Source organism: Lepidochelys kempii, chromosome 5 (genome assembly GCF_965140265.1).
Source record: "Lepidochelys kempii isolate rLepKem1 chromosome 5, rLepKem1.hap2, whole genome shotgun sequence".
NCBI classification, from domain to species: domain Eukaryota; kingdom Metazoa; phylum Chordata; order Testudines; family Cheloniidae; genus Lepidochelys; species Lepidochelys kempii.
The window spans coordinates 36,572,890-36,589,624 of record NC_133260.1 but is presented as its reverse complement, the minus strand read 5'-3'; the positions used below and the strand labels follow the sequence as shown (position 1 = coordinate 36,589,624).

Below are 16,735 nucleotides of genomic sequence, written 5' to 3'. Positions count from 1 at the left end.
TGGCTTTATTAGGGAAATACTTCTACTTGGTAGGAAACTGAGCTAAGGGAAACTAACTACTCCATTGGGCTAAGCAATTAGATATGCAAGTTAAAAACGATTTGAGAGCTGTGTTCTTCCATGGAGCTCTGATACCAAGAACGGATATCCAATGAGCATAAAAAGATGTAATTAAAAATCATTGTTTGCTAAATTATAATCCATGAGGATCTTTTATCATGAGCGTCAGCCTGGCTTGACATGAATAACTGGACATTCATTTCTGGGGAGCATTAGGGAGGTAAATGGATCAGCAGGCTGGAAACACAATGTCTGGGCTAAGAAGAGTGAATTTATACTGCGCTGCTGTAGCACATCTGGTGAAGATGCTCTGTGCTGCCAGGAGACAGCTCTCCTGTTGGCATAATGAAGCCATCTCTCCGAGAGGCAGTAGCTATGTCAGCAGGAGACGCTCTACCACTGAGATAGCGCTATGGAAACCAGTGCTTCGGTTGCTGTAACTTAAGCTACCTTCCTGAGCAACACATTCTCACTCCATGGCAACAGACATTATACCAACCTTTAAGTAGTAGTGTGTACAAGCCCTAAGATAGGTAAATGGGTCAGTAGGCTTGGAGACAGGATGTCTGTATTAGCTAAGGTCAGGAGGGAACACCTAGGGAATCCATTTACAATGGACAAGATAACTGAGAGGTAAGCCCTGAATGTAAGATGAGGAAAAGAGTAAGTTGTGCATGGAGACTGAATGCGGTACAGGAATTGGTTCCTACAAAGTGAGCAAGCCAATCCCAAAACATGTGATGCAATGCATAGTAAACATAATGTAAGGGGTAAATGTATATTTAAGAGTTTGCTATGTAACTTTAGATGTGCGGTACACCCTGTACTTACCCCCCACCCCATGCTTGAATCTGACAACTCAGTACAACTTTTGTATGTTAAACAAAGGAACCTGAGTGCCAAACTGAGTTCTCGAGGACCCAAGTGGAAAAGGTCTTGGGGGAGCCCCAACAATGAGGAATACTTTAGGGCAACATCTTTTGCTTACCTAACCCATCACAAGGAAAAGTTAAACTACTGTTTGCTCATTCACATAGAGCAGAATATAGGTGAATTTTAGACGAGTATTTCTTTAGCAAATGGAGAAATTTAATCATTCATATTGTGTATTGTACATTTATACTTTAAAACAGAGCCTGCAAAATTCTCCCAGTCCTGTGGATTTTAATAGTGCATGTAATAAATCAAATGAGGGAGATAAGATCTCTTTGAATTTCACTATTTAATTCTTGTCTGGTGTAGTTTTTTTTCTATTCAGACTCCAGCCTATTTTTTCAGCTTGTTTTTCCCATTAATATTGGGGTTTTTCTGGTTGAATGGAGGATGGCTGTTGACAAGTTCTGTCAGCGAGACAAGTTCTGTCTGCCAGTGTTCCCATGACATCCCTATGGGGAATGTAAATAAATGAATATTTGTACATTCAAAATATGGTTTAGGATGTCCCCATCAAATGTATTTCAGACAGGTTTAAACTTAAATATTGTATTTGATTTTACTTTAATTTTCACTTTTAAAAGAATGAGTTGTTTCCAAGGAAGTAACTAAAACAAGCTTTAAGGATACTTTTCAGATTTTCAGATTACTTGAGTATGAAGAGAAGTTTGACATGATTACTTCTTTAATGCAGAAACAAATTTCACCGTAGCTCTAGTAAGCAGAGCTGATTAATTTTCCTTTCACCAGAGACACACCATAATAGCCCAGAACTGATTTACTAATTTCTACTCACCTGATTTGACAATGAAGAGATTTTTTGTAGTAATACAAACTCATACAAGCACTTTTTAAAGAATTGCTGCCACTCCGTTTACATGTACCAGTACAACACCTTAAATGTATCAATATGTAAAACAGTAGCTCAAATTTAGGAGAGTAATTTTATATTTAAAAAAAACAAAAAACAAAGGAAAAGGGAAAGAAATAATGGAAGAACCTAAATATTTCCCAGTATAAGACCCATAATACAGGCCTCGTTTCATCAAAGCACTTAAGCCTATGCATATGATATTACCGTAAGTAACTCTGCTGAACAGAGACAGATAAACACATGGCAAGTGCTTTCATGGATCAGGGTCATGATGAGCAGAGCAGTATTTCAATGATCTTTTTTTAAATGATCGGTATGGTCATTGAATCAGATTGAAAAACTTCCTATGTTCGGATATTTTTGAAAATGTAAAGAGTTAACACAGTCATGGAAAGGCGAGATAAGTGAAAAAGATCAAAGTGATGCTGATTAGCTGGACTGTTCAATTCTTTGTCAAATAGCTGGGCAAAGTATAAGACCCTTACCTGAGGAGTCTGAAGTCTCAGTTTGCCTCTCAGCGGCAGCAAGTGCTGTGTACAAAATGCCTCTGTGTATAAACAATGAAAGTGTGCCAGAAGTGTTTGATTCAAAACAGATACATTATGATAAAGAACAACAACATTTGTTCAAAATCTTTTATTTACTATAAAGACAAAACCACCAAAATAGGTACAAATTATACTATAAAATTGGTTCAATGGGGTAAAAACTTTTAATTAAAATATCTTGATATATTTAAAATAACAAAGGATACAACGAAGCCAAATTTTCTTAACCCAGAGATTTCTGTAAAATTTGCTTGCACAGTAAGGTGCTAATAGAAGTTAGCCCTTAAGCCCTGGAAGTCTTAGGAATCAGTCACATAGCAAATATAATTTCATTGTGAAAGTGAACTTTGGTAGAAGAAAATCTATAGGACACCTGAGGTAGTAGAAATTGGAATAAACAGCAGTAGACGTTATTTACAACTTAAGTACCAAATAACATTAAGAACACAAAAATAATTACACAATACAATTTTCAGTCCAGCTTTGATCCAAAGAAAATAAGAATATTACATCACATCTGCATTTTAAAAACACCACAATTACCAGCAAGCCGAGGGAAATGCAAACAAACTCAAACAATATGCATTTGGACATCTAGAGGCAGTCTGAGTTTGAAATGTGGTAGGCATGGTGATCTACAAAGTAATACTGATTAGCTGAGGTTCATCAGTGTATACAGTTTACATTTCTGCCAGAAAAAGTACTAATCTGACAATTGATCTTCCAGTACATGAATTGGCAAGAGTGCATCCTTTAAAGCTTGCACATAAGAAAGACTTGGAAACAATCTTATTAGAATAATGAAGAATTCTAAGTGGTTAAAAAAAATGAAAGAAAAAGTCAAGTACAATACAGTTAGAGCTACCAAACTTCACATTTCGGTATTTTTTTTTTTTTTTTAACTCTTCAAAGTTTGCCAATCTTCCAAAACAAAGGAATGTAAAATTTCAAAAAGAAATACACATTCACATCTAATGAAACTGTTTTATTAGCATGAGCACTATCATTCCTGTAAACTTATCTTAAACTTGTTTTACTTCCAATTTATGTTTTGTGTACATTTTTAATGTACTATAGCTTATTTAGTTTGTCCTGAGTCTTTGAAAATAACCAATTCGATTTCAGTCCAGCAATTCTACTGGCTTCTGAAGAGTTAAAACTTGAACAGTTATTTTAAAAAAATGGATTAAACACAATCAGTACTTGATTTAAAAAGACCCCCCCCATCCCCATTAAAAAGCAAAAGAACAGCTGCCATTTTCCTTCAGAATTACATGCATCAGAATCTAAAAACCTGTCTTTAAAACCATTAAAAGACCACTTAAAAAAACAAACAAACAAACACCTGTTTAAAAAACCCAAGTTTTGTACTACAGGTGAAGCTTTACATCAAATTTTGTCTTAACTTGCTTTCAAATCCAAGTTTATTTCTTGTTAAAAATCAAGACTTTTTATTAGGGTAAGGTCATATTTTTAACAGATTTTCAAATTACATAATCAGTTGCTATTGTAAATAGATGACGTATTGCAGAAGGAAAACAGCAGGTAAAACTTAATATCAGAGGTGAACATGAATACAGTTTTGTTACACAGTAAGAGACTTGAATCCAGAGCCTGGTCCTGGCTCACACTTAAGTCAAAGGCAAAACTCCCACAGACTTTAAAGGGAGCTACAGGCAGGGGTCTTCACATGAAACTTGTCTACACAGTTTAACAAAACAAATGGTTACATGAAAATAGGCTCAAAAACTAACATTTAACATGATCTGGGGTTACAAGTTGTTTTTCTGCACAGAAATCTTCCTTTTTTTTAAAAAAAATACCTGCACTGTGAGAGCCTGAAACTATCAGTATTTTATTCCAGATTTCAAATAAACCTGTATTTCAATCAGCAAGATATCCAGTGATACCTAGTTTGCACCTGGTTCTGAAGATGGTTTGTTTTAAAGATCACCTTTCCCTGAATGTAAAATAAAATGAAAGTCTAGAACCATAACTTCAAACAGGAAATTACAGGGCCAGCAGTAAATGCACAGTGAACCACAGCTGCCTAGTTACATTTTTAAAGAAGGCAGAATATGGTTTTAAAAGTATTCATCCATGTTTGTTTTTAATACTCCACTAGGAGAACATACTTTGTGAAATAAAAGGAACATACACAGAATTTCCTTTTTAGCCAGTGATGAAAAACTGAATGGAATTGCAGAACCCTCTGCTTATGACCACAATGTGAAATGGAACAGTGACTGCAATATTAAAGTAGATCCTGAGCCCCTCAGCTGCTAAGATTGCTGAAAAAGTGCCCCAAAAGAAAATAAAATCACTTATCTGCTAAATAATCATGCAGATTTAAAGAAAAATGTTCTCTTGTTCACCTTGAGCCAGATCTTTGAAAAGGCACAGTTCACATATTTCTTCACAAGTTATGAAAGGTTGCATACTGAGCTTAGGTAAAGATCTCGATTTGTCAATCACATACTTAGGTAAGGATCCTCCACTGGCCTTCAATCCTTGATGTATAATTAAGACCAGTAGAATAATACATGCTGCGGTGCTCAACTGCACTGCAAGATGGGCATTGTTCTATATTCAGTAGCATCTTCATAATTTTTACATAATTAGCTACCAGGTAGTACGGAAGACTGGGTGTTTCAGCAGTTCCCGTGATGGGGGTCTGTCCTGAGGTTGAAGTTCTAAACACCGAAGGGTCACGTCTCTTAAACCAGGAGACAGATGCGAGGGAATTGATGGAGCAGTAGTTGCGCTAGCAATCTACAGACAGAAGTAAAAATGTGTTTAGAAGTTATCAACAGCTTTACTTTTTCTTTTTTTACTCCACTAGATGCTGGCTGACTGGACTCCTCATTTCCAAAACCAGTTACTCTACAGATTATGCAAGTGATTACATTATAGAAAATGACAGGTTTCAGAGTAACAGCCATGTTAGTCTGTCTTCGCAAAAAGAAAAGGAGTACTTGTGGCACCTTAGAGACTAACCAATTTATTTGAGCATGAGCTTTCGTGAGCTACAGCTCACTTCATCGGATGCATACTGTGGAAAGGGTAGAAGATCTTTTTATATACACACAAAGCATGAAAAAATACCTCCTCCCACCCCACTCTCCTGCTGGTAATATCACTTTAGATAAGCTATCACCAGCAAAAGAGTGGGGTGGGAGGAGGTATTGTTTCATGATCTCTGTGTATATAATGTCTTCTGCAGTTTCCACAGTATGCATCCGATGAAGTGAGCTGTAGCTCACGAAAGCTCATGCTCAAATAAATTGGTTAGTCTCTAAGGTGCCACAAGTACTCCTTTTCTTATTATAGAAAATAATGCTTTGGCCCTGACCTCATTTGAGATTTTCCTGACCTCAGTTTGCTGTGATGTCAATATTCATTGCTGCTACTCTTAGTCTCAGTTCTCTCCTTGAATCCTCTTATAATTCTGTTTCTAGGACAAGACTCCTTTGTACCCATCAACTCAAATAACTGGGAAATTCTCCTGCCATGCTTATACCTTATACGCATTATTCTGGCACACCACTTATCTGTGTTTAACTGGCATAATGCAAGGAGGTATATGGATCTGGTGAGGGTTGGGTATCTATAGTATACCCTCCCTCACAGTGCCTTGCCAGTGCATTTCAACTGTAACTTTGAAGCAGAACCACTAAGTCTGAAGTGTAGTTCACTCTGTTCACACAATCCATAACCTCTCTATATGAATGCCAATTAGGGTTAACGAGGATGATGGTTGTGGTGATGTAGACCCATAGCTATCATTAACTAGACTGAGACCACCAACCAATTCATGTATGCCACTGAACAAGAGAGGTAATATTTGATTACTATTTACCAGGGCTTGATTAGAATCTGTGCATGATTACTGTTGTACTGGCTCATATTTTATAGAAGTATTTTATTCTTTCATTCATTCATGTTATTTCTATTAAGATTTTTAGAGTTTTTTTTTTAATTGAATAAGAATTCTGATTGCCAAAAAAATGTGGTTAATATCCTTAATCAATGCTCTGAGATTGCAAGTCCATCAAAATGATGCCTATTTTACTCTAGTCCTCTGGGGCTGGACACCTGAATGCTAAAGATCAATTTTTAGTTAAGGATATTCTTCCCCAAATTATAAAATATGAATGTACCTCAATTTTATAATTTGTACTATAGTGATATAACAAACTGTAAAATAGGAACCAATGATATATGTCAGTGACATCACTCCTGCTTTGCTCCCCCAACTTATATCTTAGTATAGTGCTCCTCTCTAGAGCAGAGGTGGGCAAACTACAGCTCACGGGCCACATCTGGCCCGCAAGACCCTCCTGCCTGGCCCCTGAGCTCCTGACCTGGGAGGCTAGCCCCTGGCCTCTCCCCCACTGTCTCCCCTCCCCCACAGCCTCAGCGCGCTGCGCCACCAGCGTAATGCTCTGGGCGGCCAGGCAGCGCCGTTGCGGAGCCATGGCCTGACCCGATGCTCTGGGCGGCCCGGTTGTAGCACCACCAGTGCTCCAGGCAGCACGGTAAGGGGGCAGGGAGCGTTGGACAGAGGGCAGGGGAGTTGGGGGGGGTGATTGGATGGAGCAGGAGTCGTTAGATGGGGCAAGGGTCCCAGGGGGAAGTCAGGAATGAGAGGGGGGGCTGGATGGGGCAGCAGGGGGCACTCAGGGGTGGGGATGGTGGTCAGGGGACAGGGAGCAGGGTGTGATGGATGGGGTAGGGAATCCCAGGGGGGCTCTCGGGGGGGGGGGGGATTGGAGGGGCAGAAGTCCTGGGAGAGCCGTCAGGGGGTGAGAAGCGGGAGAGGTTGGATAGGAGGCGGGGACTGGGCCATGCCTGGCTCTTTGGGGAGATACAGCCTCCCCTAACCAGCCCTCCACACAATTTTGGAAACCCGATGTGGCCCTCAGACCAAAACGTTTGCCCGCCCCTGCTCTAGAGGCTATTCTTGCGTGTGAATCATTTTTCAAAAAAACCCAGAGGAAATTGTAGCTAGAATGTAGCAGTTTTACATTACTGTAGCATTTGTAATAAAAAGCCTTATATAAAAAGGAAGCATTGTAATTATTCTTCACTGTGTACCTTATTTCTTCCTAAAATCTACACTGTTATACATGAAATCAAGCACTGAAGTGCCAACATTTGCTTAACTTATTTACAATACAACAAGGTATCTCACCTTAAATATCAAAGCAAGGTGATTGGAGTGCTTCTCAGCATTCCAAGGTGGTTTAGCACAAGCCATTTCTATAATAGCACAGCCAACGCTCCATACATCACAGCTCCTTCCATATTGCTGGCCCCGCAGTACCTACAAAAGGAAGATATATCAGGGCTTAATCTAATTAATTCCATGCCACTAACACTACACATGCATTGTTCTATACACACAGAAGCCAAATCAAGAGCATTTTAAATACAATTTTGGGTTAAGTGAGTTAACAAGGGTGTAAATATTGACAAGTTTTATCCATGTGTCAAGTACAAGAACAATTAAAGGGCCTGGTCAAACAAACAATTAATGTGCTGTAATTAAGAATGCTCAGTGGCCATTTGCATGAAGGAACAATGTGTCAAGATGTGGTCCATGTCAGAGTAACTGGAACAACCATCTGGGAAGGGAAAACACCAAGATAGCAACAAAACATATAATTCCAATTTTTTATGACAATGAGGTTATATGAAGCTCTGCTTCACTTATGGATACTGTTACCATTTGGCTCAATTAATTATTTGCACAAAGCTCTAACACACATCTCCCCCCAAAATTTTTCAAAGTGGCTTCTTACCTCTGGTGCCATAAATGCAATAGTTCCCAACAACTGTCCCTGAAACTCTCCAGCACCAGTTCCCTTGGACGCCAACCTGGCTGCAGCTCCAAAATCAGCAATTCTTAATCTATGACCTGTGCTGTCAATTAGCAAATTGGCACCTGTCAACAGCATAACAAAAACACTGCTAGTTGGCTTTCTGTCAAAAACACAATGAGATACTTATCTGTATTAAAAAGTACTAAGGGTCTGACGAACCCATGAAAGCAAGGAGATGAGGAGCTAAGAACAGAATACTGCCCAGAACTGTCTAATAGTGGGTGATCTGTCTCCATTATACTTAGATAACATTACACAGTGGCCTGAGAATATGAGAGAAAAGATTTTGAGAAGCAGTATGAAGCCTCAGAACTGGGGCAAATGTAAGAGTAGGAAGCAGAGTACAGCCCTGGAAGAGGGTGGTGACTAGAACTTAGTGAAGGCATTATACAACTACCTATATAAGATCTCCTATAAACCTTACATCCTTCTATCTGAATGCAAGTGGCTCACATCCACTTGAAAATAACTCCAGAAAGAGGGGGCCAAAGAAAGCATTCCCTTGAAATTTGTTCTCATATCTTACGTGTGAATATAAACTGCCACAGTAAGCCTGAAATCAGAGACTTCGGTGTTCCTACTGGATCTTTACTGGATAGTTACAGCAACATTAGTTGTAAGCAAAATTCCACAGGTTTGGAGGTTTTCCTTATCATAAGAACCAAAATTTTGGATGTTCATCTGAATCCCTTACACCCACAAAATTAAGCTGAGACCAAGAGCTCAATACTAAGATGCCTCGGGGCCAAATAAATATCTAGAAAACCAACTGGTGACCAATAATGAAAAATTAAGAGAAAAGCTATCTGAACATTTCCGAACCTTCAAAAAGATTTGAGTTTGGTTTGATTTGCTTATGTTTGTTGAACCAGTTTGCTCATCCCTAAATCAACCTTTTGCATCAGCACCTGTCTCCAGTATGTAAGGAGCTACATATTTCTAAGCACTACATGAATGTTTGGATGCAGTTTAGTAGCTTCAAGGTTCCTAAATGCAACTGGGCAAATCAAGCATAGATCTCATCTCCAATAAGAGTGACACAGATAATAACTGCCCCCAAACAAAGAAGCTTTCTGAATTCTTATTAGACAACAATCAAGAGTTCTTACCTTTGACATCCCTGTGGATAATCTGATTCTCATGGAGGTAAGAAAGGCCACGCAGCAGTTGTTCTGTGTAATTAACAACAACTGATTCTTTGAAGGCTCCATATTTACTTAGCAAATGAGCAACTGATCCCCCTGGAAGATAAATTGTTTATATTTTTTCTCCAATATTTATACTCATGATTAGCATTAGGTAGCTTTGGCTGCCATAATTGGACTAATTTTTTTCTATGATTTTATTGGACACTAGTAACTCAATTTTTCAAAAATGTGTGATGCATTATATAAGCAAAGAAATCTACCATGAGCACAACCGTGGAGTTTCCAACTGCTGCTCAGCACACATTTTAAAACTATTTGCCTTAAATATCCCTTTAAAAAGAAAAACTGAAAAGCCTTATAAAAGTTAGAGTTCTGTTGCTGATGGAAAGTAACCTACAGATATTCATTCAATTTACTGTACCAAGTTTCTCAAGAAGAGCAACAGTTTTAAAATATTGTTATTGTAAATGGAGACGTTAGAACACAAACAAGCCTAGACCGTAACTTTCTCTTTTTCTTACCATTTATATATCTGTATTTAAATATTTAATATGCAATTACATTTTTTTTAATTTAACAGGAAAAAAAACAAAAAAGCAATTTTTCTATAATTTTTGTTTTCTAAAGACAATATTTGCGTGTCTCAAGTGTTCCTCTATCTACTCTTGATAACTACTACTCCTGGGGAAATTCTGCACCACTGTGAATGTGCAGAATTTGTGTGTCCCGCAGAATTTTATTTTTTTCTGCAGAAAATATTGTGCCCCAGAAGCGTTACAGTTCTACCTTTTGCCCACCAGAGGCCACTGTGGCGCCAGAGCAGACAACAGCATGATGCAACAGGCTGTTCCGGTGCCACAGCAGCCGCTGGTGGGCAAAAGGTGGAACTACAGCACTCGCGGGGCAGAATGTATTTTCTGTGGGGGAAAAAATTGTATGTGTGTGCAGTGGCAAAGAATTTCCCCAGAAGTAGAAGTTCATCATAGCACCTGGCCCGTGGAGCAAGTTAGGACAGAGTGGGGCACCTGGGACTGCTTCTGACTGGTGCAGGAAATACAGTTACGTATTGTAACTTAAATGAGTTATTCAAAGTTCTGTATTAAAATATGCCTAGTAAGGAATCCATTTGCCAAAAAAAATTACCAGAATCTTTTTTTGGTCTGTATTGTTACAGATATACTTGCTGACAGATTACCAAAATAATTGAAACTGGCATGATTATATTGTGTTATTTTAACAAATAAACTATGTAGAATTTTAAAATATTGTGCACAGAATTTTTAATTTTTTGGCGCAGAATTCCCCCAGGAGTATAATATTACCTGTTCATAAGTAAAATGTGAGGACCATTCCTGACATTATCTATACTATACATTACTTTTTCATGAAAATCAGACTTTTTAAGATTTGAGAGCTCTTCTTCTCTTGCATTTTTTTCACTCTGCTGGTGTTTCAGGAAAGTGTTTTCTGCGCCATTACATTCAGTGATACCCACTTGAGGTTTGCACGTTAGATGGCTGATAATACTGAGTAGTCTACCAGGATACATAATTGTTGAAGAAGATACAATGCTCTCTTTCATGGTCTCCTTACTTGTCATTAAGATACCACTCCATAAGTGTTTGGATTTTGAATAACTACAAGACACGTTTCTACTGAACTATACTGGTAAACCCCTATTTTAGAAAACTCACTTTAATCTAAACTGTCTTTGGGGACCTCTCCAGCCTGGTAGTGGGTTACTGTATTTTTCCTAAGTAAACATAGTTTTATAAAAATATTGAGCATCCTAAGTAGCTCTAGCAAAGATTTTTTTTTTAAATAAGTCTCACTGTATTTGATACTATGCAGTTGAGAATAAAATATCTTAAAACTGCATCAACTGAGGTCTGCATTCCTGGAGCACAGAACTTCTCCCCAGACTGAGCAGCTGAATAACAGGTCTTTTCTTGATATAGCCATCTCATGATTTTTTTGAGATGTGATGTGCAGTGTTTAAGGATTAATACAACTTTTTTTGTATGCAATTTCCCAGTCTAATTTTTTTGGGGGTGGGGGAGCGGAGAGGGAGGAGAGAGTACATGGAGATTAAAAAAAGAAAATCTGAAACTATTCAGCCCACAGAACTTATAAATCTCTTGAACTAACAACTGTGCTCTTAAACTGTGCACATGTGTTGAAATGCTCACCTGTGAGCATCAAGACATTTTCTATTGCACATTCTTACTATGGAATTTTCAAATGTATACTTGTTAAATCAGCAGTTCTCAAACTGTGCATTGGGACCCCAAAGTGGGTCATGACCCCATTTTAATGGGGTTGCCAGGGCTGGCGTTAGATTGCTGGGGTACAGGGCTGAAGCCAAAGCACAAGGGCTTCAGCTGTGGCCCCCCTATCCAGCCCCTGGGCAGCAGGGCTCAGGTGAGCTCAGGCTTCCGTTCCCTCTCCTGGGGTTGAGTTGTAATTTTTGTTTTCAGAAGGGGGTTGCAGTGCAATGAAGTTTGAGAACTGCTCTGTTAAAATCAAACCCACTCTTTCCATTAAATGAAAACAGAATAGTTGTCCCTCAATAAGGACTATGTCACTACTAACTTACGAACTTCATCTGCTTTAGCCCCATTCATAAAGTGTGGGTAGAATTTTTTCACAAGAAATCCCTCCCCACTACACATAATTCAGGAACAGGTGAAAGGATTTTTGCTTGAATTTCCCAAATAAAATTCACCTTAAGGATGGAAAACTCCAAGTAAAAAAAAAAAAAAAAAAAAAGGTGAGTATTTTGGAAAGATACCAGTACGATCATTTGAAGACACAAGAGTTATACTATTTTGCAACCTAAAATACTGCTGGCTACTGGTGCTTACAAGTATACTAATAAATGTGCAAAGTGCAGTCATTCATTAAAATATATTAGTGTGGAAAGTCACAAATCGTAAAGCTCATGTAACACAGTGAAAACCCTGGAAAATTACTGTCTTCCTATAAGAGGAACAGATGTGCATTTGCTTTTTATTCCAGCAGTTTGGTTACCCCTATGCTATGTACAGAATGCTGTTTACCTGCCATCCATTCTATAAAGAGATTATAGTTGCTCTTTTCACATGTAGCACCCAACATTCGAATGATATTAGGATGGTTCAGATGACTCATCATCCTTATCTCTTCTCTCAGTGCTTCGACTACCTCTTCCTGCTCAGATGATGTGTTCCTGACATATGTCACCTATTTCACAAAAACATTTAAATTTTACCTTAGATAATAGTTTTGAATTTAATGTCATACTTTCATAGAATCAAAGAAGATTAGGGTTGGAAGAGACTTCAGGAGGTTATCTATAGTCCAACCCCCTGCTCAAAGCAGGACCCAACCCCCAACGAAATAATCTCAGCCAGGGTTTTGTCAAGCCAGGCCTTAAAAGGCTAGAGATTCCACCACCTCCCTAGGTAACCCATTCCAGTGCTTCAGCACCCTCCTAGTGAAATAGTTTTTTCTAATATCCAACCTAGACCTCCCCAACTGCAACTTGAGACCACTGCTCCTTATTCTGTCATCTGCCACCACTGAGAACAGCCGAGCTCCATCCTCTTTGGAACCTCCCTTCAGATAGTTGAAGGCTGCTATGAAATCCCCCCTCACTCTTCTCTTCTGTAGACTAAATAAGCCCAGGTTCCCTCAGCCTCTACTCGTAGTCATGTGTCCCAGCCCCCTAATAATTTACGTTGCCCTCTCGCTGGACTCTCTCCAATCTGTCCACATCTTTTCTGTAGTGGGGGGCGGGGGGAAAACTGGACGTAATACTCCAGATGTGGCCTCACCAGTGCCCAATAGAGGGGAATAATCACTTCCCTCGGTCTGCTGGCAGTGCTCCTACTAATGCAGCCCAATATGCCATTAGCCTTCTTGGCAACAAGGGCACACTGTTGACTCATATCCAGCTTCTTGCCCACTGTAATCCCCAAATTCTTTTCTGCAGAACTGCCACTTAGCCAGTCTGACCTGAGCCTGTAGCAGTGCTCGGGATTCTTCCGTCCTAAGTGCAGGACTCTGCACTTGTCCTTGTTGAACCTCATCAGATTTCTTTTGTCCCAATCCTCCAATTTACGTAGGTCACTCTGGACGCTATCCCTACCCTCCAGCATATCTACCTCTCCCCACAGCTTAGGGTCATCTGTGAACTTGCGGTGGGTGCAATCTGTCCCATCATCCAGATCATTAATGAAGATATTGTACAAAACCAGCCCCAGGACTGACCCCGGGGCACTCCACTTGATTCCTTTTGCATTTCCTTAACGGTTAATTTGGTTTTGGTCACCAGATTAATGGGGCTGCATGCCTCATTCTGTAGAGCCTCAAATATTGATGCCTTTCTGCTTCTACTCACTGTCCAGAACTGCAAGTGTCTTAAATCTTTTGAGTCCCTTTTGCTGGCAAGATCTGTAGGGATGTAACTCCCAAGGCTGCTTCCAACAATCATTCTCCTCGTATCTTTGCACATTAAACTCATTTAAACTATTCTGACTATAAATATAAGCCCAGACCATTCCAAATTCTTGGGAATCACAAAGCAACATTACAGACCTTTACCTCACTCTGCGTGGACAGAAAAAATGCTGCTATAGTAAAAAGAAAATAAAGAGAGACTGCTCAAAAGTCTCCTCTCTTTTTCTCTCTACAGTAACATGAAGAAAATTGAAAAACGGAGTTTGTGAGGGTCTGAGTCTACTTTTAGTGTGAAGATTCCTTTCAAAACAGATAAAATTAGGGTGTCATTTATGGGCAGCACTTCCTTCTCCAGCCACATTCAGGTGGGAAAAGGCCAGTAAAAGGAGTTCTCCAAAAGCAGGACCCTTGTGATAGAGTAGTCATGCAGCATGCCTTGTGAATTCTCACCAATTTGGAGCAGTAAATAATAGTTGGGGCCACATAATCTCCCTGACAACATATACTATTCTATTCAAGGTTCTATTCTATTCAAGGTTATCAAGAAAGGAACCTTCTGATCTCTTTCAGCAAATTCTCTCTACAGAGTCCCACGATAAGGGATTCACCAATAGCAGTAATTCCTAGGAGGACTGCTCTTCAGTACCAAGAGAATAACGCTGTGTAAGAGTGTGAACTGAACACCATACTACAGCTTTATGCTTCTCCAATATAGATAAATTAGAGGTGGTTGCCATAAAGGTAGCCACAATTCTAGGAGGTTGAGCCCAAGTCCTTCTTGCTCTAGAAATCTTGCTTGTTCATAGCAGGTTTGAATACCCTAACAAATTCATTTAGACAATGTCTTATAATTTTCCTCTATTAATTACTACTTTGGTTTCCCCTCACATCTTTTGCATACTGTGTCAGTTTCATGTCCTCATTGTCAAAGCTTTACATAACTCCTCTCCTAAAAAGTCTTTGTTCTACATAAGCAGTAGCAAATAGCATTTTTTGGCATTCAGTTATGTAGCATATGCCTCATGAGGCCAACCTATCATGAGACTTCAGGAAGAAGACCACAAGGATGATAGACAGATTTCTAACTCTACCAGTGTTCATTTTATTTTTTACTCCCCCCACACTCTTCCAAAAAAAGTCAAGTGACATCAAGAATAATCAAGAAAGGAACAAGTCATAAGAACATAGGTCTGCAAGTGACCTCCTGGAACACTGAGTCCAGGCAATCCCATCATATAATTCCTTTTTAATCTTGCCGAGCTCTATTTTAAAACCAGTTAGGTTTCTTGCCTCCACAACTCCAGAACCTCAGTCCCTGATGGTTAGAACCCTTCTACACATTTCTATCCTAAATTTACTCATGGCTAGTTTATACCCATTTATTCATGTGCCAACATTACCTTTCGCTCCTTTATATTTATCCCCAGAGCTATCTATACAGAGCAATCGTACCCACACCCAGCCTTTGCTTTTCTGGTTAAACAAGCTCTCATAAGATAGGCCCTCCATTCTCCTGATCATCCTAGTAGTCATTGTCCGCACCTGTTCCAGTATGAATTCATCTTTCTTGAACACGGTTGGCCAGAATTGTGTATCGTATTCCACATGAGGTCTTACCAGTGCGTTGGACTGTACATTGGTATTAACACTTCCCTACCTCTACTGGAACACCTCCCCTAATGAATCATAGGATCGCATCTGCCTTTTTCATGGTGACTCAGTCATCCTGAGATTCATTAATATAACCAGGTCTTTCTCCTCTCTTGTTTCAAACTGATGAGACCCCATTTTACAGCAGAGATTCCTGTTCATTAGTCCTGAAGGATCACATTTTCAAAGGCACCTAAAGATGCCGATAGGTGCTTTTGAAAATCCCAGTGGTTGCCAGTCATTTATTTCAATGGGAGTTAGGCACCTAACCTACTTAGGCGCTTTCAAACATCCCATTAGGTGCCTATCTGCAGCTCTAGGTGCCTAAATACCTTTCAAAATTTGGCCCTAAGTGCATGATCTTGCACTTTGGACTATATTTCATCCCATTTCTATTACTCCAGTCCTCAAGGTCATTCAAGTCTTCCTGTATCATATTCTGCTCATCCTCTGGGTTGATGCTTTCTAACTTTATGAGCCAATGCTGAGGCACAAAGAGGGGAATCTATAAGCAGTTGGGAACATGAAACATAATTTTAAGTACAATGCTTGGAGCTGTGGTTGCTGGACACAGAGTGTCTCGAAAATTAACTGCTTTAAAGTACTTACAGGACTCAGAAGTCTCAGAATGTAAATGCTACAAAGTGAAGAACTGCAGAGACCACAGCGAATTAAGTATCTTTATAACAGAGGCATTGTAGTCTATTTGGTTGACCACTGGACTAGGATATTGGGAGAGATGGGTTTTAGTCTTGTCTCTGTCACTAACTGTGTGACCTTGTACATGTCGCTTGTGACATGGGCTTCAGAAGTGCTGAGCATTTCAGCTCCAATTGAAGTAATCTCTGCAGATTAGCCCTAAAACTCTATTAGTCTCTCCTCCTCTGTGAAATGGTACACTTAGCTACCATCTTTCCACATCAGTCTATCGTACAGATTAATTAATGTTTGCAATGTGCCTTACAGGAAACTATTCAAATTTTCAGTATTAGTACTATTGACTATAGAAAAGGGCAAGAATCAGAGGGAATCATTTGGTTTTGATAGAATCTGGAAGTGGTCTGGATTTAGAAAGCGGGTTCTTTAAAGATATAAATCAAGGGAAACACCTACATAAACCTGAGTTGGGGGAGAAGAGAAACAAGATGAGAAAACCAGAAGAGGACTTCCTGGGTTCTCCCTGAATGGATTCTGAGT

General features: G+C 39.4%; 1 protein-coding gene across 2 annotated transcripts in view; it reads right to left on the bottom strand.

The window, feature by feature from the left end:
* Window positions 1–2,488: 2,488 nt before the first annotated feature.
* Window positions 2,489–16,735, bottom strand: part of MAP3K1 (mitogen-activated protein kinase kinase kinase 1) — a 95,616-nt gene continuing 81,369 nt past the window's right edge. For both annotated transcript variants that reach the window (XM_073343966.1, XM_073343967.1), the window contains 5 exons: window positions 12,508–12,670; window positions 9,410–9,541; window positions 8,220–8,362; window positions 7,610–7,741; window positions 2,489–5,187 (listed from right to left, as the gene is read on the bottom strand). In XM_073343966.1, coding sequence (XP_073200067.1) covers window positions 5,038–5,187; window positions 7,610–7,741; window positions 8,220–8,362; window positions 9,410–9,541; window positions 12,508–12,670 — 720 coding nt within the window. In that variant the 3' untranslated portion in view covers window positions 2,489–5,037. The remainder of the gene's footprint in view (window positions 5,188–7,609; window positions 7,742–8,219; window positions 8,363–9,409; window positions 9,542–12,507; window positions 12,671–16,735) is intronic.